Source organism: Mustelus asterias, chromosome 12 (genome assembly GCF_964213995.1).
Source record: "Mustelus asterias chromosome 12, sMusAst1.hap1.1, whole genome shotgun sequence".
NCBI lineage: Eukaryota > Metazoa > Chordata > Chondrichthyes > Carcharhiniformes > Triakidae > Mustelus > Mustelus asterias.
In genome coordinates, this window is record NC_135812.1 from 73,453,619 (window position 1) to 73,476,695 (window position 23,077).

General features: G+C 42.2%; 1 protein-coding gene across 1 annotated transcript in view; it reads left to right on the forward strand.

The window, feature by feature from the left end:
- The window catches only part of cox10 (cytochrome c oxidase assembly factor heme A:farnesyltransferase COX10), a 136,367-nt gene that overhangs the window by 41,016 nt on the left and 72,274 nt on the right, over nucleotides 1-23,077 (forward strand). Inside the window, exon 4 of the mRNA XM_078225432.1 lies at nucleotides 4,336-4,460. Coding sequence (XP_078081558.1) covers nucleotides 4,336-4,460 — 125 coding nt within the window. The remainder of the gene's footprint in view (nucleotides 1-4,335; nucleotides 4,461-23,077) is intronic.

Here is a 23,077-nt window from a genome sequence, read left to right on the forward strand (position 1 = left end):
CATTCATCCGTTGTCGCATATTCGGGTAAGCGTTCTCCAAGGCGGCCTTCGCGACACACGACAGCGCAGAGTCGCTGAGCAGAAACTGATAGCCAAGTTCCGCACACACGAGGACGGCCTCAACCGGGATATTGGGTTCATGTCACACTATTTGTAACTCCCACAGTTGCGTGGACCTGCAGAGTTTCACTGGCTGTCTTGTCTGGAGACAATACACAGCTTTTTAGCCTGTCTTGATGCTCTCTCCACTCACATTGTTTTGTTGCTTAAAGACTTGATTAGTTGTAAGTATTCGCATTCCAACCATTATTCATGTAAATTGAGTCTGTGTCTTTATAAGCTCTGTTTGTGAACAGAATTCCCACTCACCTGAAGAAGGGGCTTAGAGCTCCGAAAGCTTGTGTGGCTTTTGCTACCAAATAAACCTGTTGGACTTTAACCTGGTGTTGTTAAACTTCTTACTGTGTTTAGCCATAGAAGACAGAGGGTAGCAGTGGAGGAGTCTTTTTCCGGTTGGAGGTCTGTGACTAGTGGAGTTCCGCAGGGCTCTGTACTGGGACCTCTGCTGTTTGTGATATATATAAATGATTTGGAGGAAGATGTAGCTGGTGTGATCAGTAAGTTTGCGGACGACATGTAGATTGCTGGAGTTGTGGATAGTGATGAACATTGTCAGAGAATACAGCAGGATATAGGCTGGAACATTGGGCGGAAAAATGGCAGATGGAATTTAATCCAGATAAATGCGAAGTGATGCATTTCGGTAGATCTAATGTAAGGGGGAGCTATACAATAAATGGCAGAACCATCAGGACAGAGAGACCTGGGTGTACAAGTCCACAGATCCTTAAAGGTGGCAGCACAGGTGGAGAGGGTGGTGAAGAAGGCATATGGCATGCTTGCCTTTATTGGACGGGGCATAGAATATAAAAGTTGGCATATGATGTTGCGGCTGTACAGAACATTGGTTAGGCCACATTTGGAATACTGCGTCCAGTTCTGGTCGCCACACTACCAGAAGGACGTGGAGGCTTTGGAGAGAGTGCAGAAAAGGTTTACCAGGATGTTGCCTGGTATGGAGGGTCTGAGCTATGAGGAGAGACTGGGTAAACTGGGGATGTTCTCCCTGGAAAGACGGAGGATGAGGGGCGATCTAATAGAGGTGTATAAAATAATGATGGGCATAGATAGGGTGAACAGTGGGAAGCTTTTTCCCAGGTTGGAGGTGACGAACACAAGGGGTCACAGGTTCAAGGTGAGGGGGGCAAGGTTCAACACAGATGTCAGGGGAACGTATTTTACACAGAGGGTGGTGGGGGCCTGGAATGCACTCTCAAGCAAGGTGATTGAGGTGGACACGCTGGGATCATTTAAGACTTATCTAGATAGCCACATGAACAGACTGGGAATAGAGGGATACAAACAAATGGTCTAGTTGGGCACATGAGCGGCGCAGGCTTGGAGGGCCGAAGGGCCTGTTCCTGTACTGTGTTGTTCTTTGTATACCCATCTAAACACTGCAATGCATATCATCTCTGGTACCCTCCAATCAACTCAATTCCCCCAGCTCCGAGGCCTGAGCAACATCCCACCCCATCACATAAGGAGGAGGATTGTACCAAGAAAGTTTACATCAACCCAAGTTTGCTGCATAAGAACTGTACCAACTTCACCTGGTGCTTGCCTCCAGTCATGCCAGCCTGTATGCCTAAGACCACCATGCCAAGGAAAACAAAAGCAGAGGCACAATAGCAGCAGGAATTGAACTAACAGGCCAACATTACAAACCACTTCCTCATCACAGATCACACTGACTGCCCACTGGGCTTCAACCTGCCAACCAACATTGGGCAGCCCTCAACTGTTTCTGCACTGGCAAAGGCCTTTGTACAGAAAATCGGCGCAAGTGGGGACTTGCAAGGAATCTGGACTGCAGCTGTGATGCACTTCAATCAATGACTCACATCATTGAAGACTGCCCCCTGACAAAATTCAACAGAGGCTCAAAAGTGGCACTGATTCAGAGAGCTCCATTTAGCCACTGCGGAAGCTATGCCTGTCACAGTGATTATTGCACATGCCAATACAAAAGTTACTTGAGCCTCTTATATAAACTTAGCAGGGTTGAGAGAAATTGCATTCATGTTGCAAGGCACATGAGTTGACTGTGGGATGAATTTCAAAGGTGTGGAAAGTCTTGTGTTGACCTGAGCTAGTATTTATTCAAACATCCCCCCCAACTTATTGGCAAGACTAATGAAAGGTCACTTAGCTTGTGTCATTTTTCCCAAGTCTTTGAGCATTGTACCACCTTGATACAAGATAGGTTGTTTTGTTCAATTGTGTTCTAACCAGAAGCTGTTTAGTGTCTGCTGTGCATTGTATAATCAATGAAAAATAATATTCATAAAAGAGGCAGCATTGATCTAATTTTGTAACCAGATGTAACACAGACAGCCGAAGCAATATGACCACAGGTTGTTTCAGGTACTGAACTAATTCTGTACCTTGATTGCTTTGTGCTGATACAGCTGGCATAAGATGGACAGCTGACAGATAAGCTAAAAAGAAATGATGAGGGAATGTGCTGGAACAAAGGTTTACCTATAACCTGAATCATTCTTGGCAAGCTGGTCATAACTTGTACATAGACCGTTTTCTTTTGTCGTTATCTTGACACACTGGCTGAATTTCCCATTTTGGGGACACAGGGGCGAGATCTTTTGGAATGAAGAGGCAAACAATAAGCAGGGACACCTAGGGAAGGCATGGAGAAAGAATGTATGGCAAGATCCTTCTAGAAAATAGGTGAAAACCTTTGAGCGCAGGGATGGGGTTCTTCTAAAGAAGGGGCGTAACACCATTGTGAAGGTTTCTTAACTTACTGGAATTGATCGCTATTGGAACTTGACAGATCCATGTTATAAAACAATGCATTTTCTTTCTCTGAGTAACATTGTGAGAGATCAACTGGTCAAATAAATTAGAATCTGACTTGACCTCAGCTTGTGGATACTTACCATGAGTCAGATTTTGTGGCTTTGGAGGAAGTGTACCATATATATAAAACACAGAGACAGCCAGCTTTACAAGATCGAGCACAGGAAATCCCGAATATCTGAAAAAAAACAGTTTATCAGTCATTCAAACCAAATTGAATCAGTGCCACTTTTGAGCCAGGTAATTCCATTGGATGTCTCTCACAAGGTCCATGCTCCCCGCTATCAATAGCAAGCTTCTTGTGATATATTAGATTGAAGGATTGAAACACAAAGGAAGATTTGATGGGATCTTGAGCAATGAATTTGGCCAATGAGGTGTTTAGTTTTATTTTCCTGGAGTGTTGAATGTTCTCCAGTTCCCCTCTCCCCAGAATCACTTTTACCTTAAAGTTACTCTGATCCTTTGTTCTATAGCATTTTGCATCTGTTTCATGCATGAAAGGAAGAAGCTTTGAATTAAATGAGATAAGGTGGACCGTGAAAGATGGAAACCTAGCACCCAACCTTTGCACCAGATCTGTTGACCAGGGAGATGACTGAATCGTTGAGGAAGAGGGGCCCCCTGAATGGCTGACTACAAAAGGAACACAGATAGAAGTAAAGATTCAAGCAAGCTCCCTCAATCTTAAACACAGGATTTAATTCCAGCAAACCTCACACAACTTAATTTTAATTGTATTACTAATACTTTTTAAATTTATAAATAGTTCTGAAATCCCGGAAAATGGTACATCCTGTTGGGAGCCTATTTAGTTGCCTCAAATGAGCTTTAGATTTTAAAATACATTTTCTTAATCCAGCACCGATGTCTTGGATTGTAGCCTGGCATTTTTGTCATCAATATTTGCAAGGGGCCGGGGCGGCGGTGGCGGGGGAGCAGCGCAGTGAGTGGCGATGGTAGTATCCTGGTCGCGATCAACACTTGTGATAAACTTTTGCACTTAACACATTCTAGGCTATGTACAGAGGGGATCTATTAATTCATCGATTTTGTGAATACATCAACATATAATTTAAAGAGAACGGATCAGCATTGAATCATCCAGATTGCAGCCTGTCCAGTCCTGACTTTTTTTTAAAAGGCAAGTCTCTATTTGATGACTTATAACCCAATCCACCTCATACTTGGCACCTCTAAGGCACAGAAGATGAATGAGTCACATTAAAATGATGTAGCCACTGAAAGTGGCATTAAAGGATGTCTGATTTTTTTTTTTCCCCAACCATTCTCAAAGACAGAAACATTTTAAATTATTGCCAGAAAAGCTCTCCATAATGGCCTTTTTTGGAATTATATATGATTTCCTTTCTTCCTGTTTCTCGTTTCTTTCAGCTTTAGTTGCAATGACTGCGTCTGCTGGGTTTGCAATGGCACCTGTACCCTTTGACCTGAGCTGTTTCCTTCTAGCCACTATTGGAACAGGCCTTGCTTCCTGCGCTGCCAACTCTATTAACCAGGTGAGTTATTCATTTTAACACAAACCAGGCCAAAAGCTGAGCAGATTTGTACAGGATGTGAGTTTCATCACCTTTCCTGAGTAGGAAACATTTTAGCAATGTCTGGTAAAAGCACTAGCAAATTGGCAGTTTCCACTTGCAAAGTAAAATATTCGGTGCTTTATCTGTTGGAATAAAGATAATCTTATAGCCTTGCTGTTGATGTGATAGTTTCAAAGAAAACAATTTTAAAAGCTTTGAAATGCTGCTCAAAGTTAAATAAAACTGATGTATATGTATATCAACTTGTGTAATCAACACTAGGCATTTAATTTTTATTTTTAAGTTGATTAACAGGCATTATGCACCAAGTCATTTTATATTGGGAAAAGATTGTGCCTGGGATGCTGTTCAGTAATGAGGAATCTGCTCACATCTATGGATTTCATAGTATAGCCATTTGTGCACTTTGAAGCAGTGGTTTATCTTTGTTCATATCCGGTACCTTTCTGTCTGCTGAAGGCTTGTAGCCTTGACTGCAGAAGCCAAATTATATCGATACATATTGTAATGTATTTTTTCGATTCCCAGGTGATCAATGTTTGAGAAGAATATTGGCATGAAGGAAGAACTTGTGTTTCAACAACATCTTTCACATCCTTAATATGCCCTAAAATACTTCAGCGCTGACGAGGCGCTTTTGAAGTCCATTTTGTAGCCCAGTACAACAGTGTGCATTATGAAGTCCTACCAAGAGCGAGTAAGATAAATAGTTTAGCTGAGTGCTAAATACATAACATAAGAAATATGATCGAGTAGATCGTACCGCCCCGGAACCTGTGCCCACTATTCAATACAACTATGGCTGATCTTCTGCCTTACTACTTCCCATATCCCTCGATTCAATGAGAGATCAAAAATCTTGATGAAAACATCAAGCTCCCTGATCATGTTTGAATAATGCCATGAAATATTTTGCATCCACTTGAATGGCTGGGTGGGATCTCTGTGAAACAATTCATTTGAAAGATGGCATATCCCTCGTGACTGTACTAAAGTCAAAATAGATTTTTTGCTCAAGTCCTAGAGTAGGACGTGAGTGTTGGGTCTGTGATGGATCACTTCTTTTCAGTGCATTCGCTCCAATAAGCAGTATGAATGTCACACTTTATGGGAGCAGACTCAGACTGTTCTATGTCTACTTGTATAAGATTGTACCTCTGGCGAGTGACAATTGTATCCCTTGTGACTTGAACTGAACCTGTCACTGAGCAACTTAACATATACGCTTCATTAATCTCTCCATGCGAACACTTGGTGACACAAGGTTTAATGCGTGTCGGTAAGTTGCTTTATTTCACAGGTAAATACATAGAGCGGCAGCCCTAATCAAACACACTTAATTCAGTAAAAGCAAAATACTGCGGATGCTGGAAATTGGATATGAAAACAGAAAATGCTGGATTAACGCAGCAGGTCTGACGGTATCTGTGGAGAGAGAAACACAGTTCATGTTTCGAGTCATTGACCCTTCTACAGAACTCAATCTCTGTTGCTTATTATGTAATAATACAAAACACATCACACATCTGCACATTACTGTGTCAACTTAGTTGACTCAAACAAGATGAGTTCTAACTATCATTGAACATTTCTAACTTTTTTGTTTTTGTAATTGTCATTAAACTTCCTCTTTTAGGGCAGCACGATGGCACAGTGGTTAGCACTGCTGCCTCATAGGCAGGGACCCGGGTTCGATTTCTGGCTTGGGTCGCTGAGTGTGTGGAGTCTGCACGTTCTCCCCCTCTATGTGGATTTCCTTCGGGTGCTCCCGTTTCCTCCCACAGTCCGAAAGATGTGCTGGTTAGGTGCATTGGCCATGCTAAATTCTCCCTCAGTGTACCCGAGCAGGTACCGGAGTGTGGCGACTGGGGATTTTCACAGTAAGTTCATTGTAGTATTAATGTAAGCCTACTTGTGACACTAATAAATCAACTTAAACTTAACTTAAAATAAAATCCTGGAAGACTGACTGAGACTGTCTCTTTCTTGCAATTAGAGAAAAAGGCGTGCCAGATTTTCTGCTAAATATCTGGGACTGTTAAGTTTTCCACTTTATTAGCTCATGTAAATTGTTTGTTTTGCAATAGTCACCTTGCTCTATTAATGTGTGGAGAGCTCTGCATTTTTACTTTCCCTGACGCTAGGTGACAAGTGAAAACTTTTCTGTTCATGCTCGAGTTCACAACATTACAACCTTAGTAAGAGTAAAACTTCGAGAAGCTAATTGTAACCTGAAATCTTTGCATGGACGTGCCAGTTCTAGATAAATGCAGATGCTCAATGAACTGCATTTAATTGACTATAATGTTTTGCAGTGTAATTGGACTTAACTTCTGTAAGCTTCTGTAGTACTTGTGCTTTGAGTCAAAATGTGCAGCTGGATGTGTTGCACCTCCTTGCCCTAAATGTGTTGCATGTGAAGAAAGGCAGAACCTGTTTCTTTTCACGAACTATCGTATCCCTTTATTTCCCTTGCCACAGGAACTATTCTGGCAAATATGCAGTTGACTTGCTGGGTGTTATTTTTTCAGCTGTTGGAAAAACAATGGTCGCCAGCAGGGCTGCAAAGCTACAAATATAGATTTGTGTTTTTCAAGGCATGAGGAATCATTTTGACAGACTTTACTCCATCTGAGCATGTGCTAGAGAGCAACATTCCAGCGCAGTGGCGTACAAATACCTGATGGGTGTCTTGTGAAGTCTGCTTGGTTTTAGCCAGGCAGGTTGCCTTGAGCAGTGGTGCTTCCTTTCATCTCTTGGTTGATGAAGTGATTGTGATAGCAGTATGTCAAAGTATTCCTTGGTGGTTTCATGATGTTGCCTTAGAACTACACAAGAAGATATTACTGCCATTTACAATTTGTGAGTTGGTGCAGTGCATGTCTTTAATTAGTGATAAATGAGGCTTATTTGATAAATCACAAAATAATTCAAACCAGAGAATAAACTTGCAAGGGCCAGTAAACCACTTAAATCAGAGTTAATTTTACTGAAAACCAAGTAAAAACCTACTGTCAATTAAATTCCGTTCCAGTTTTTTTTTGTTAACACATAGTGTGTAATTCCGCAGATATCTTTTTTATGTATATCATAATGAAATTAATGGAACTTTCATAACTCCAAGAAATTAAACTTCTCAGTTTCAAGCATAGTGTCATGCATTTTGTACCATGCATTTTGAGCAACTTAAATTATTGGAGAAGATTCTTAGGGACAGGATGTACTCTCATTTGGAAGAGGATAGGCTTATTAGCGACAGGCAGCATGGCTTTATGAAGGGTTCTTTGAGCTCTTTGAGGAAGTGACAAAAAAAATTGATCAGGGCAGTGGATGTTGTATACATGGACTTTAGTAAAGCCTTCAATAAGGTTCCTCATGGCAGGCTGATAGAGAAGGTGAAGTCATATGGGATCCGAGATGAACTGGTAAGATAGAAAACTGGCTTGGGCATAGAAAGCAGAGTAGCAGTGGAAGGGTACTTTTCTAACTAGAGGTCTGGGACAAGCGGTGTTCCACAAGGATCAGCGCTGGAGCCTCTGTTGTTTGTGATATATATAAATGATTTGGAGGAAAATATAGGTGGTCTGATTAGTAAATTTGCAGATGGTACAAAAATTGGGGGAGCAGTGGATAGTGAGGAGGATTGTCAGAGGATACAGCAGGATATAAATCGGCTGGAGACCTGGCCCAAAAGATGGCAGATGGAATTTAACCCAGACGAATATGAGGTGATGCGATTTGGAAGGTCTAGTGCAGAAGGAAAGTATACAGTAAATGGTAGAAATATTAGCATACAAGAGGATCTAGTGTGCAGATCCAGAATTCCCTGAAGGTGGCAACTCAGGTGGACAATGTGGTCAAGAAGGCATATGGCATGCTGGCCTTCATCGGTTGGGGCGTTGAGTATAGGAATTGGAAAATCATGTTGCAGCTGTATAAGACTTTGGTTAGGATGTATTTGGAGTATTGTATACAATTCTGACCACCACACTACCGGAAGGATGTTGATGCAATGGAAAGGGTGCAGAAGAGACTTACCAGGATGTTGCCTGGTTTGGAAGATATGGACGATGAAGAAAGGTTGAACAAACTTGGATTGTTGTCATTGGAGCATCAGAGGCTGAGGGGAGACTTGATGGACGTTTCCAAGATCATGACAGGCTTAGATAGAGTGGATAGTCAGAGTCTTTTTCCCAGTGTCGACGGGTCAATTACTCAGGGCATAGGTTGAAAGTGAGGGGGGAGGAAAGTTTAAAAGAGATGTAAAGGGCAAGTTTTTCACACAGAGGGTGGTGAATGCCTGAAACGTGATGCTGGAGGAGATGGTGGAAGCAGATTCTATAACAATGTTCAAGAGGCATCTGGATAGATACATGAATAGGCAGGGAATAAAGGGGTAGAGACAAGAAAATATTAGATTAGAGGAATTTGTGTTGGTACAGACTTGGTGGGCCAGCCGAAGGGCCTGTTCCTGTGCTGTACTGTTCTTTGTTTTTTGTTTAACTTCAGTTCAATAGGCAATATCTGATCATTCAATAATTTACTTGACTCCAGAATAAAGAATAACTTTATTAGTGTCAGAACCTGATCTGAAGTTCCCAATTTATATATAAAAGCCATTCAAAATTTATCTGTAGGCATCTCCATTAAAACCTTAGCAAAATGGTTGAGATAGGCACATTAAATTCACTTCACCTGTGTCAACAGTGTCACTGTCGGTTTTATTACAACTCCAACTAGGTTGAATTAGGATGTGGCCTCTTCCTAATTCTCATGTACACACTGTTCCTAGGCCATATCGTCCAAAAATAATTCTCAAGTACGCTGTCGACACCCAACTCTACCCCACCGTCATCTCTCTTGATTCCTCCACTGTTGCTAAATTATTGGACTAAATTGTCATCATGCAGAAATTTCCTCCAATTCAGTATTGGGAAGATCAAAGTTATCGCCTTTGGTTCTGCTATGAGCTCTGTTCCCTTACTACCGATTCCATCCCTATCCCTAGCAGCCGTCTATGATTCAACCAGACTATTTGCAACCTCGGTGTTACATTTCACCCCGCGATGAAATTCTGACCACAGGTATCATCTTTATTTCCATATCTGTAGCATCACACGATGCTGCCCTTGTTTCAGTCCGTCTGTTGCTGAAACCCTCTTCTGTGCCTCTCTTACCTCGAGACTTGACTATTCCAATGCATTTCTGGCTGGCTTCCCACATTCTCCATGATCTTAACATTATCTAAAACTTTGCTGTCTCTATCAATGCATCAACTTCTGTTCATCCTTCCCCACCCCCTGTCCTTGCTTACCTATCTTGGCAGCTAGTTAAGAAATACCTCAATTTTAAAATCCTCAACTTTGTTTTCAAACTCGTCCATGGTGTCACCCCCTCCATTTCTGTCAGCCTTACAACCCTTCTAGATATCCGCTCATCTAATTCTGAACTCTTGAGTATTGCCAATTTTAGCTGCTGCGTTCCTGATAGCTTTGCCTTCAGCTTCCTAGGCCCTAAGCTCTAGAATTCCCTCCATAAGCCTCTCTATCTCCTGCTCTCCTTAGAGGCTTCTTAAAATCTACCTCTTTGACCAAGCTTTTGGCCATCTGCCCTAACATCACCTTATATGGCTTAACGTCAAATTTTCCTTTAAAAAGCTTCTGTGAAGCACCTTTGACATTTTATTTACAATAAAGGTGCTAGGATTAGGATTTTGTAACTGACCTTCGAAGCCTCAAAATCCCACCCACCAAAAATGCCTTTGTGCCAAATATAAAAGTGAATCACAGGCATGGGTGTGGATGGTCACCATTTTGAAATGTCATTGGATCTGACGCAAAGCATAGGCATGTCTTAAACTCGCACGTCACTTCACAACACAGCCCGTGTCGCCTACTTTATCTCTTGAACCTAGTTGTATAGTTTCAGCAAGTAAAATGTGCATTTGTGGGGTGATAAAGCAAGGCTGACTGCTCATGCAAATATAACATGTCGTAGCTGAAAAGGGAGTGTTCACTTGCATGCTGAGTTTCTATAAAATTTTGATTCTTGGAGCCAGAAAAAATGGGTCATCTTATACACCATGATTTAGGGTAATAAAGCAAGTTATTGTCAAGCCAGGATTTAGATAAAAAGATAAAGTCCCATCATCCCAGACGACCACAAGCTGCTCTCCTCTTTGAGGGGGAGAGCTGACGGGTGGTGATTTAACCTGAGGATCACCACACCTCAGGGGCAAGGTTGAGAAACCTTCATGAATAACCTTGGCCGGTACGGGAATTGAAACCATGCTGTTGGACTCGCCCTGCGTCACCAACCGGCCGTCCAGCCAACTGAACTAAGTTGGCCCCCAACAAGGCTTTAAAATTTATGATAAGTCACTGAATATAGGCCACCGTTTAATCTCACTGCTCATCTATCAATCCTGAACTGCTTATCTTTCAAGTCTATAATGTCGGTCAATCCACTTGATTGGGTTTACTGATTGGCTAACCTGTTGTTTCTTCGCAATAAGCAAAACTCGCACCATTTTGAGCAAGAACAAAATATTTATTTTCCTTTGACTCTGCAGAAAAGCTATCATCAGTAAAAAGTTGGTGGTGAAGTGTGTACGTTTTTTCTCGATTCCATTGGCTAAATTCCAAGAGATTACTGAGTTTATTTGATGGAGTCACAGCAGACAGTTTACTTCAGATTGAATGCATAAATAATAATAAAATAGTCCCTCAGTGATCCAACTTGGGTGCAATTGCCCCAAGCATATCACCCATAATTTTTACTTAGTTGGAATTAGTGTATGAATAGCGCAAGATCAAAGTTTGAGTCTCATAGTAAATACTGTTTAATACAGCCACAGATCTTTTTTAAAGCAAGACAGGTGAGTTTGAATTGATACAAGTAGTTTGCATTAGTGACTGTTTCTCTGGCTGAATCATAATTTTAAGATTACATGGATACGCATGTGATTGATCTGAGCAGCTGTGTGTAAAAGTGATGGATCTCTTGCCAAGGTCTTGGTTCACAAATAATCATCACACTGGGAACAAAAGCATTCCAGAGTGATCAAAATGAGAAAAGTTGTTAAGGAGTAGAACAAAGGAAAGACTATCATTTAAGCCATCTTTTTCAGGTTTGTCTGAGAGTTACACTTAAGGGGTACAATTGTTGTCTTTGACTTGTCAAGCTAGCTTTCATGGACTAATCCAGCAACTCTTGGAAACCTTGTTATTCGCTTTAAATTTAGCCTTGTGCTGTTTAAGTTCTTATCTTATTTAAAATGGTGCATTCTCACTTGATAGTGCCACCACATTCGTTCTTCCCTTTTCACTTGCACCATGGTTCAATGGCAGCATTCTCTTTCTGAGTCAAGGTCATGGGGTCAAAGAAGATCATAGGAAATAGGATCAAGAATAGGCCATTCGGCCCGTTGAGCCAACTCTGCCGCTCAATAGGATCATGACTGATCTGATGGTGGCCTTAACTGCACTTTCCTGCCTGTCCCTCGTAACACTTCCTTGTCAGTCAAAAATCTGTTTAATTCAGCCTTGAATATCTTCAACAACCCAGCCCCCACTGCTCTCTTTGGAAGAAAATTCCAAAGACATAGGGCGGTAGCACAGTTGTTATCACTGCTGCCTCACCACCAGGCATCTGGGTTCAATTATGGTCTTGGATGACTCTCTGTATGGAGTTTGCACATTCTCCCCATGTCTATGTGGGTTTCTTCCGGGTGCTCCGGCTTCCTCCCACAGCCCAAAGATGTGCAGGTTAGGTGGATTGGTCATGCTAAATTGCCCCTTAGTGTCGGGGGACTAGCAGGGTGAATACTTGGGTTTACAAGGATAGGGACTGGGTGGGGTTGTTGTTGGTGCAGGTTCAATGGGCCGAATGGCCTCCTTCTGCACTGTAGGGATTCTATGTGACCTGAGACGAAATTCCTGCTCATTCCCATCTTAGTTTTAATTTGTTCCCCTGAGTTATAGATTCCGCACAAGAGGAAGCCTCTTCTTAGCATTACCCTGTCAAACCTGCTCAAAATCTTTTATGTTTCAATAAGATCTGTACTGCAACATTCTGTAGTCTGTCTCCATTTAAATATTCTGCTTTTCCATTCTAAGTGCCAAAGTGGACAATCATACATTTTTCCACATTCTACATCATCTTTAAAATTATTTGCCCATTCGCTTAACTTATCTATCTCCCTGTATTCTTCTTGTGACTTGCTTTCCTAACTATCTTAGCATCATTAGCAAATATGACCAAAATACAATCAATCCTTTCATCCAAGTCATGAATGAAGATTGTAAATAGTTGTGGTGCCAACACTGATCTCTGCGACCCTCCACTAGTTACAGTTTGCCAACCTAAAAATGACCCATTTATCCCGACTGTGTCCTGTTAGCCTGTATCCAAGCTAATACATCACCTTCATCACCAAGAACTTCATCACCTTATGCAGTAACCTTTTACATGGCATCTTATCAAATGTCTTTTGAAAATCCATACTCATACACTATCTTTGTTTCCCTTTATCCACCCTGTTTGTTACATCCTCAAAGAACTCTAATAAATTTGTCAACCACAATTTTCCCTTTCTCAAAATTATGTTGATTCTGCTTGATTGTATTATGATTTTCTAAATGTCCTGCTACAATCTTCAAAATATGTTCTAGCAAATGACAGTTATTAGACTAACTGGCCTATAGTTTCCTGTTTTCTGTCTCCCCATTTCTTGAACAGAGGTATTACATTTGCAGTTTTCCAATTCGCTGAGACCTTCCCAGGATCGAAGGAATTTTGGAATATTGCAACCAATGCTTCCATTATCTCTCTAGCTACTTCCTTTAAGATCGAGGTTAGATCTAGGGGACTTAGTCCCATTTGTTTTCCAAGTAATCATAGATTTAAGTTCCTGAAGCCTTTCTTTCTGACCAAGCACCTGGATTATCAACTGTTCTTCCCACACTCCATTGAAGTGCTTTGTTTCTCTGAGTTAAGGTGCTAAATAAATGGAATTACTTTAAAGTACTTTTACATTGGTGCTGCTATATAGAAACATAGAAAAACTACAGCACAAACAGGCCCTTCGGCCCCACAAGTTGTGCCGAACATATCCCTACCTTCTAGACCTACCTATAACCCTCCATCCTATTAAGTCCCATGTACTCATCCAGGAGTACCTTAAAAGACCCTATTGAGTTTGCCTCCACCACCACTGACGACAGCCGATTCCACTCGCCCACCACCCTCTGTGTGAAAAACTTACCCCTAACATTTCCCCTGTACCTACCCCCAGCACCTTAAACCTGTGTCCTCACGTAGCAGCCATTTCCACCCTGGGAAAAAGCCTCTGAGAGTCCACCCGATCTATGCCTCTCAACATCTTGTATACCTCTATTAGGTCTCTTCTCATCCTACGTCTCTCCAAGGAGAAAAGACCGAGCTCCCTCAGCCTATCCTCATAAGGCATGCCACTCAATCCAGGCAACATCCTTGTAAATCTCCTCTGCACCCTTTCAATCATTTCCACATCCTTCCTGTAATAAGGCGACCAGAACTGAGCACAGTACTCCAAGTGGGGTCTGACGAGGGTCTTATATAGCTGCATCATTATCCCCGGACTCCTAAACACAATCCCTCGATTGATAAAGGCCAGCACACCATACGCCTTCTTAACTACCTCCTCCACCTGCGGGGCCGATTTTAGAGTCCTATGGACCCGGACCCCAAGGTCCTTCTGATCCTCTACAGTACTAAGAGTCTTTCCCTTTATATTGTACTCCTTCATCCCATTTGACCTGCCAAAATGGACCACTACGCATTTATCTGGGTTGAAGTCCATCTGCCACTTCTCCGCCCAGTTAGGAGGGAATTCAGACAGGTTTTGAACAACTGGATTTCAGGAGACTGGTATCAACAGGCTTAGAAATCATAGAAACCCTACAATGCAGAAGGGGGCCATTCGGCCCATCGAGTCTGCACCGACCACAATCCCACCCAGGTCCTACCCCCACATATTTACCCGCTAATCCCTCTAACCTACGCATCTCAGGACTCTAAGGGGCAATTTTTAACCTGGCCAATCAACCTAACCCGCACATCTTTGGACTGTGGGAGGAAACTGGAGCACCCGGAGGAAACCCACGCAGACACGAGGAGAATGTGCAAACTCCACACAGACAGTGACCCAAGCCGGGAATCGAACCCGGGACCCTGGAGCTGTGAAGCAGCAGTGCTAACCACTGTGCTACCGTGCCGCCCCCAACATTTACTTTCCCATCTCATACCAGCACCAGACACATATACCTATGAATGACTGGGTCCACAAATCTGCTGTCAGAGTCAGGAAGCCAACTCATGATCTGAGCCTCCTGAAGGCTGAACTTAAAAAAACAACCAGCTTGTTAAAAGGTAAAAACAAACCAGTACGTTGAAAATGCTCCTAGAATCATAGAATCCCTGCAGTACAGAAGGAGGCCATTCGGCTCATTGAGCCTGTACCGACTCTGATAGAGCACCTTACCCAGGCCCTATCTCCATAACCCCATGCATTTACCCCACAATTCCACCTAGCCTACACATCTTGGGACACTAAGGGACAATCTAGAATGGCCAGTCAACCAAATCTGCATACCTTTGGACAGTGGGAGGAAACTGGAGCACCCGGAGGAAACCCATGCAGACAAGGGGAGAATTGGATTTGATCACTGGCTCTGTGATGGTATGGAGATGCTGGCATTGGACTAGGGTGGGCACAATAAGAAGTCTCACAACGCCAGGTTAAAGTCCAACAGGTTTATTTGGTAGCACAAGCTTTCGGAGTGCTGCCCCTGATGAAGCTCGGTGCTACCAAATAAACCTGTTGGACTTTAGCCTGGTGTTGTGAGACTTCTTACTGGCCCTGTGAGGCAGCAGCGCTTCCCATTGTGCCGCCCCCTTCAAGCAACAGTTTAAAAAATGCTCATTTGTATTTTTAGTCTAAACTGCATTCCCGTGGTAGTTTTCTGTTTCCTGTATAAACATTTAATTCTGGTAACTGATCATGAATATGTAACTGCTGGATCTTATTGTCAGACATTATAGTGTTCTACCCCAGAAAATCTGTTGGTGAAGGATAACGCTGGAGCCAATCTTTACTCCGTCTTTTTATTTGCAAAGTGAAGCAGTACAGGCATGCAACTCCTAACTCAGCCCCCTCCCCCACCCCAGTATCAATAAGTAAATCTTTACATGTGCTCAAGTGACCAATTAATGCCCTCTACCTATAGCTAATTAAATACAATTGAAAAACAATTAGCATGATCTATACTTGAGATAGGGCAGAGGGAAAGCCTGTACATTTGAAAGGTTCTCTTGAGAAATCATTATTTCTGAACTGCCACTGTGGAAAATTCAGCATTTATTAAGTGAAGCATGTCTGTGTACATTTCTGAAGCCCTAGGGCAGGACTTTTAGCCCATTTAGGGTGAGCAAGGAGGCTAGCTGGCATGCCGACTTAGGCAGTGCCATCCCATTCCCAGATCATTTTCCTGGATATGGTATGGGGGTTGGCAGGATTAAAAAGTTCCACAATTGCTATTTAGAAGTTAAACTTAACAAAGGCATATTCGGCCAGGGACTAGACCAGTTGCCTGGACGCTACCTCCCAGTGGCAGATTAGTGGGCCCAACACTCCAGGCAGACTTTTAGGCCCTCCCTCCTAACTGACCAATTTGGGGAAAGTCACTACTGGTTCACTTTCTCTAACACAGTGCAAGGTTTGATCCCCATTAGGTCCTGATGTTGAGTTCTGTCCAAAGACGGTGGCACAGTGGTCAGCACCGCCATTGACCCGGGTTTAATTCTGGTCTCGGGTCACTGTCTGTGTGGAGTTTGCACGTTCTCCCCATGTCTGTGTGGGTTTTCTCTGGGTGCTCCGGCTTCCTCCCATGGTCCAAAGATGTGCAGGTTAGGTTAATTGGCCATGCTAAATTGACCCTCGTGTCAGGAGATTAACAGGGTAAATACGTGAGGTTATGGAAATAGGGATTGGGTGGGATTGTGGTCAGTGCGGACTCAATGGGCCGAATGGCCTCCTTCTGTACTGTCGGGATTCTGTATTCCATCCCTTAGTTTAATAGCAAATGTGCAAAGTGCTCTCTCTCATTTATTTGTAGAGCAAAATCTATTACTCGAAACCATTCGTGAGATAGATATTATAGGCTCTGAGACCCCGGGTGGCCGGGGTGGGGGGTAACAACTCATAAAACGATCAGAGGCAAAAGGTTTGCTTTGGAAAATCAACGAAAGAAATGGTCAATGCTTTGTTCAGATTCATCAGGGTAGTTTTATTTTTCACTATTGAGTGTGGACACTTAGCAGCTATCTTCATGCTGTGCTGTAGGAACAGGAGAACGCTTATTAAACATCGCTGGCATAATTGAGAGTGAAGGCTAAGCAACACTAGTTAGAAACATAAGTGCAGTAAGTTTCAAAATGCTTTCTAATTTTTTAATGAAAGATATGGAATGCTGTAAGCTGATGTGGTCGAAAGAAAAACCTTTGCCTCCTTTTATACTTGAATAATAGCTGTTAATCTGAGCAGTGAGTCATAATGTCAAGGTTTGTAGAAGTACTGGCATTAAATTTAAAAGATCGCTCCAGTTGAACAATATAACCTAGCAGGACCTCATTGCGGTAGGATAGTTTAAAGTATTTTAGTTGTTGCATTTACATGGGTTTATTAGTTAAATGCACTCAGATAATGGACTCCAGTCCCAAAAACTGAAGCGCCAGAGGTTGGTGTCAGATATTTATAGTGGAAATAATTTATAGTTTGATCTATAGCATAATACAAGGCGATATATGTGTTTTATGTTAGAAAAGGAAGTCTGGCTTGTTAGTCCTGCAACAGTACACAGTTTTTTAATAAAAGAATAAATAGCACTCATTGTGTTGGTTGGCAGGAGCTGTGTTCCATGTCCGATGTCTTGGCTTGAACTGTTGGTTTCACATCAGTAGGATCTAGGTTTGGGGTAATTTGTTTATTTGGCCAAAAGTTAAATGGCAGAAAAAGGTCCTTTATCTGTGACAATGGCAATTGGCAACAATCTGAACCCTTTGATTATGCCATAATAATCGCTTTTACCTACTGTGTAAACATTAGCATGTGATGTACTGATTAAACGTGGACCACTTAGAAAGTGTATTCTTGGCATGTTTGAGTGTTCCGGGATTTAAAGTCCATGGAAGTTTCAAGTTGTAGGCTTACTAGGTTTTGTATTTGAACTGGTGTTTTGTAGTGTTTTAAAGTGGAGCTTACATTCTTGTTTGTTTAGTCCTGCAAGTGTCCACTTCCCATATCCAAATGAAGGTTCAATCATCTAGGGCTTTTGTTCCATGCCACCTTCATTCAGGACTCTGTAAAACCTTGGTGGATCTGTTTAACTACAATACAGATATTTCCCCCATTACAAAGTATTCTAATGATGTGTTTTCACTTTTAAAATAAGAGCTTTCTCAGATAGCAATACCCGCCCAACCTCAATTCTGGATTTAGTGCAGTTGACTGCGCATTCATCAGGAAGCACTTTTGGTCACTCATCACTGATCACGTGTTCAGAAATGTGCCAGTACTCAGTGTCGACACTGTTTCTTTGTTATCTTGTGGACCAACTCACCAAAGGACCCAGTCACTGGGAGTCACATTACTGATGGTGAGCAAGGTCCAAGCTATAAAAGGAGAGGTGCTTCCTTTTTACAGGCTGTACGGTCTTGACTCCCATTCCCCAAAACATTCAGATATTCTTTGCCATGCCATGCAAGGTTTAGCCAATTTATGCGTGTGAATGAACCCAAATGTATTTATTCGGAGCCAAAATCTGGCTAATAGGTTTACCAGGCTGTGTGTTGGTCCAGAACCTGTGCTATTATTGGAGGAATTGCACAGTTTCCTGCCGACTGCTCTTCAGCCTGTGCTGTCTTCACCTGCTTGAGAAAACAAATTTAGAATGGGGCAAATTCTCTTAGGATACTATTCTTGTCAAAATTCCAGTGAGTGGTGAACGCTATACAATCTGACTTTAGCTTGCATGTCCTATAATTTAGCTTCTCCCAAGCTCTTTGGAATTGATGTACTGTCTGGGCCAGTCACTATTATGCATGTGAAATATGTATAATTATTACATAAAAGACATTACATTAAATTAATACACAAAATAGGTTTTAATCTAAAAATTACAGGTTGGGAATGTAATGCACCTTTGCATGGTTTCTTATGGGAAAGTGATTCATTTTTTAGCACGTTTTCCTTCAGCATGCTATTTATCAGGAACATGTTTATCAGGGTGGCAGAGTGGTTAGCACTGTTGCCTCACAGCACAGGGGCCTGGGTTCAATTCTGGCCTCTGATCACATTCTGGCCTTGGGTCACTGTCTGTGGGGAGTTTGCACATTCTCCCCATGTCTGCCTAGATTTCCTCCGGGTGCTCCGGTTTCCTCCCACAGTCCAAAGATGTGTGGGTTAGGTTGATTGGCCATGCTAAGTTGACCCGAGTGCCAGGGAGTAGCAGGGTAAATATGCGGGGTTACGGGAATAAGGCTTGGGTGGGATTGTGGTCGGTGCAGACTCGATAGACCGAATGGCCTCCTTCTGCACTTGTAGGGATTCTATGATTCTATGTTAAGTGCGCTGGACGAGGGGAGCCGTAGTTTAGAAGAGCACAAAAGCATTTGAGCTAACATCTTATAATCTGTTCACAGGTTTCAGCATTTTTCAATTAAATTGCATTTAAACATTAATTAAATGTTTTGCATCTCATTGTGATCACTCTTGCTGATAAAAGGAAAGCAGCATAAAATTATTCAGTTCAACCAATGGTTTTGTTTCATATTACCCTGTCATGCTTATAGTCCATGTTACATGGATGCTCCTGGGCATATTTTTTGCTTGTTTGTTGTATCCAAAGAAGCAAACAAAGCCCAATATTTACAAAGTGCTGCATTTTTCTGCAGTATACACTTACAGGTAGTCTGGTTAAATAACCACTGATCCAGCCATATAATTCAGGCATCTTCAGGTCTGATATCACTGCCATAAACAACCCCAAACAGAAAACAAATATATCAAATAAATAATGTTAACAGATCGAAGGATACAGAAGAATCTCAGGATTTTGGTAATGGATGGGCAAACATGCGTTTCTGTAGCACCTATTGCATCCTCAGGGCACAGTCAATGAATGACTTTCAAAGTGTACTCATTGTGATTTAGGTAAATACAGCAACCAATATGCATGCTTCAAGTTCTCTGAAACATGAATGATACGATTTCCGGTTTATCTGTTTCGGTGGTGTAAATTAAGGATAAATGTCACCCTATGTCACTTATCCCATTGACTCCCTTGGAAATGAGTATATCATGATATTGCTTGTCTGCTTTCTTTCATCCATCTTCGTTCAGAGGGTTGGCTGCACTATGAATAATCTTGTTCTGCTGATTGCTATTCTCTGGTGCCCTGTCCAATGGAGTGGACAGCCCACATTCTGATATTCATCCATGCTATCAAGGGTCTTCTTCGTGCATGTTTTCCAGGTCTTTACTTTGCATGACATCTTTTTCCAAGCACTCCCCTCCTGTCCGGATCACATTCAAAATATTAGGAGCTTTCTTGATATCACAGCCTCAGACAATTTCTTAACACCGGCTTTCTCGAGCCCCCGCAGCCCCATTTGTCCACCTGGTCATCTATGACTCACATAATATCCAAATGAGTCCTTTCATTTCAAATGCTCTTATTCGAACCTCATCGCACCCCTTGCTGGTCCAGCTTTCATGGCCAAACATTGTCATCAGCCACGCAAGAGCTTTCAGAAGATAAATTTTCATTGTAATGAGATGCTATGCGAGTACCTTTTCAAGGATGACAGTGAGTCAGAATTTAAAAGCCAAGTTGAACGTGAACTGTCTCCACTTTGAGCTGAGGTACAGCCAGCCGTAAGGTCACAGGCCCGGGAAAGACATCGGCAGAGTCACTTAAGATGGGAGGAGAATCGGTAGTGGACAGGATGTATAGAATTTGGGTGGCACCATGGAAGACCGGCAATTGGCCAGAGGATTGGACTGACTCTACCATTATCTCTCTTTTGAAGAACGATGACTTGGAACAGTACACAAATTATAGAACAGTTGTTTTAAAAATAGATCTTGCTCAGGATCATCCTGGAACAGATCCAGAAAAAGAAAAGAGTGAGATTACCGATGAGCAAGCTGGATTCTGACATGAAAGAGAAACCAGAGATCAAGTCACTCATCATAGAATCATAATGTGCAAAGTCCAAGAACATCAGTAGCCAATATACGGGTATGTCATTGATTTTGTGAAGGCATTTAATTCAGTGTCACACGACAAACTCTGGTTGATAATGTTAGACATGAGATACCCAGCACATTTAGTCAGCTTGCCAGCCAAGCTTTCTCATAAGCAATGAGCTCGGGTCTCAGGGTTGCTGGACTCCGAGTGGCTCAGAGTCACAAAGGGCATTAGACAGGTATGTGCCCTCTCACCATGTTTATTCACCATCCTAGCAGAAATGTTTATGAGAGAGACAGTTGGCAGTTACAAAGGCAGGGCACCCAATGATGAGCAGCAAATTTCAAACCTTCAATATGCTGATGACGTTATTTTATGCGTTATTTCATTGGAGGAGCTACAAGAGTTGGTGGATTGTCTTGGTCAATTTAACCAGCAATACAGTCTCCTGATCAGTGTTGATGAGACATAGGTGATGGGGGGGGCGGTGCATGGAAAGACCTGCAAGCTTCATCTATAGACACCAATTTAAAGAAAGCACCTGTCTCAAATAAGGTGATCCCAGCACATACAAGTTGCATTGGTGGCTCTGCGGAATTCTCTGATCATGAAAACCTGAGCTTGATCCAAGCGTGCTTACGTGTTTTTGCAGAATTCCACTTCTTAGCACACAAATGTTACTTGAATATTAGCAACAGCCATCTATCCTGTCCACTCAACTAACACTAGGAAGATTAAAATGAACTTTCAAAAAGTTCCCCAACAGTCACCTGAAGCTTTGCTTGACACCAGAATACAGTTATACTCGGAGAACCTCTTGTGGTGTCCTCTTACCAAATGTGCCTCAGGATACTAGTATCGAAACTACATGAAACAGTCTTCATTTGTGCAAAGCCAAAACCATTCTACATCAACATGATTTGTAGCCGCTGAGTAGTTAAACCTTTAGCTAGCCAAACAAAATTGTATCCATGCAAAAGACATCTCGGCATAGAATTCAACCCCCTAATATGCTTAGGAGAATGCTATCAACTAATGATTGTTATAGTATCACAACAGAACTACCATGTTAAAGATTCATTTCAGAATTATTTTTCAGCAGCTGGTCATAGGAACACACTTCGCTAACTAGCAACAGTACAGTCGGATATACTATTTATATCTAACGTGTGTCGCCCAGATTCATGCATGCTGCATGCATCACCAATGTCTCCTCTGTGATGTTCATAATTATAATGCATTATATAACATCAAATCCCAGAGTATTCTGTCTAGACAATTAAACGTGTGCAACAGTATTGAGGTTGCTCTACTGTCTTACTGTGAACAGAATTGATTGTATGTTTCAGGCTTTGCAATAAAAGTTAACTCACCTTTTTCAAAGTTCTTGGGTGTCCTTTTGGGGACTCTTCAAGCAAACTATGATTAAGAAGCTAAATGCTTCTGAAGTATTTGAGCTCATCTTTGGGCGGCACGGTAGCACAGTGGTTAGCACTGCTGCTTCACAGCTCCAGGGACCTAGGTTCGATTCCCGGCTTGGGTCACTGTCTGTGTGGAGTTTGCACATTCTCCTTGTGTCTGCGTGGGTTTCCTCCGGGTGCTCTGGTTTCCTCCCACAGTCCAAAGATGTGCGGGTTAGGTTGATTGGCCATGCTAAAAAATTGCCCTTAGTGTCCTGAGATGCGTAGGTTAAAGGGATTAGTGGGTAAATATGTAGGGATATGGGGGTAAGGCCTGGGTGGGATTGTGGTCGGTGCAGACTCGATGGGCCGAATGGCCTCTTTCTGTACTGTAGAGTTTCTATGATTCTGTTCTACCTTAATATCAACTTTATTCCAGTTATGGTTATGTAGTATTGTTCCTTTCACATGTGTTGCGTGGGATCTTTTTAAACAGGAAACACCTTGTAGAATTTGTTAAAGCCCAAATCAGAATGCCTTTCAAACCGGATCTGAATGGAGGAGTGAATGAATGAGACGGCATTGAGCTTGGTATTAGTCTTTTTTCATTTTAGAGTTTACGGTGTTTGTTATCCTCTCCTATCTTGGCTGCATTAATTTCAGGCTGAATTGCACTCTTCTCAGGCATTGGGAACAGGGTATTTTGGACTTGGTTATCGTCCTCCCGGATCAGCTTGGATTTAATTAAGAATGAAGTTTTCCCCGTGGTCAAATCAAGTATGTAATTTTGATGAGTTTTGTGCCCTCCTGATTTCATCAGATTCTCAAATTACTAAAACAAACTTCAAAGAAACGGAACCTGAATCTTAGGAAAAAGTGCTGAGGT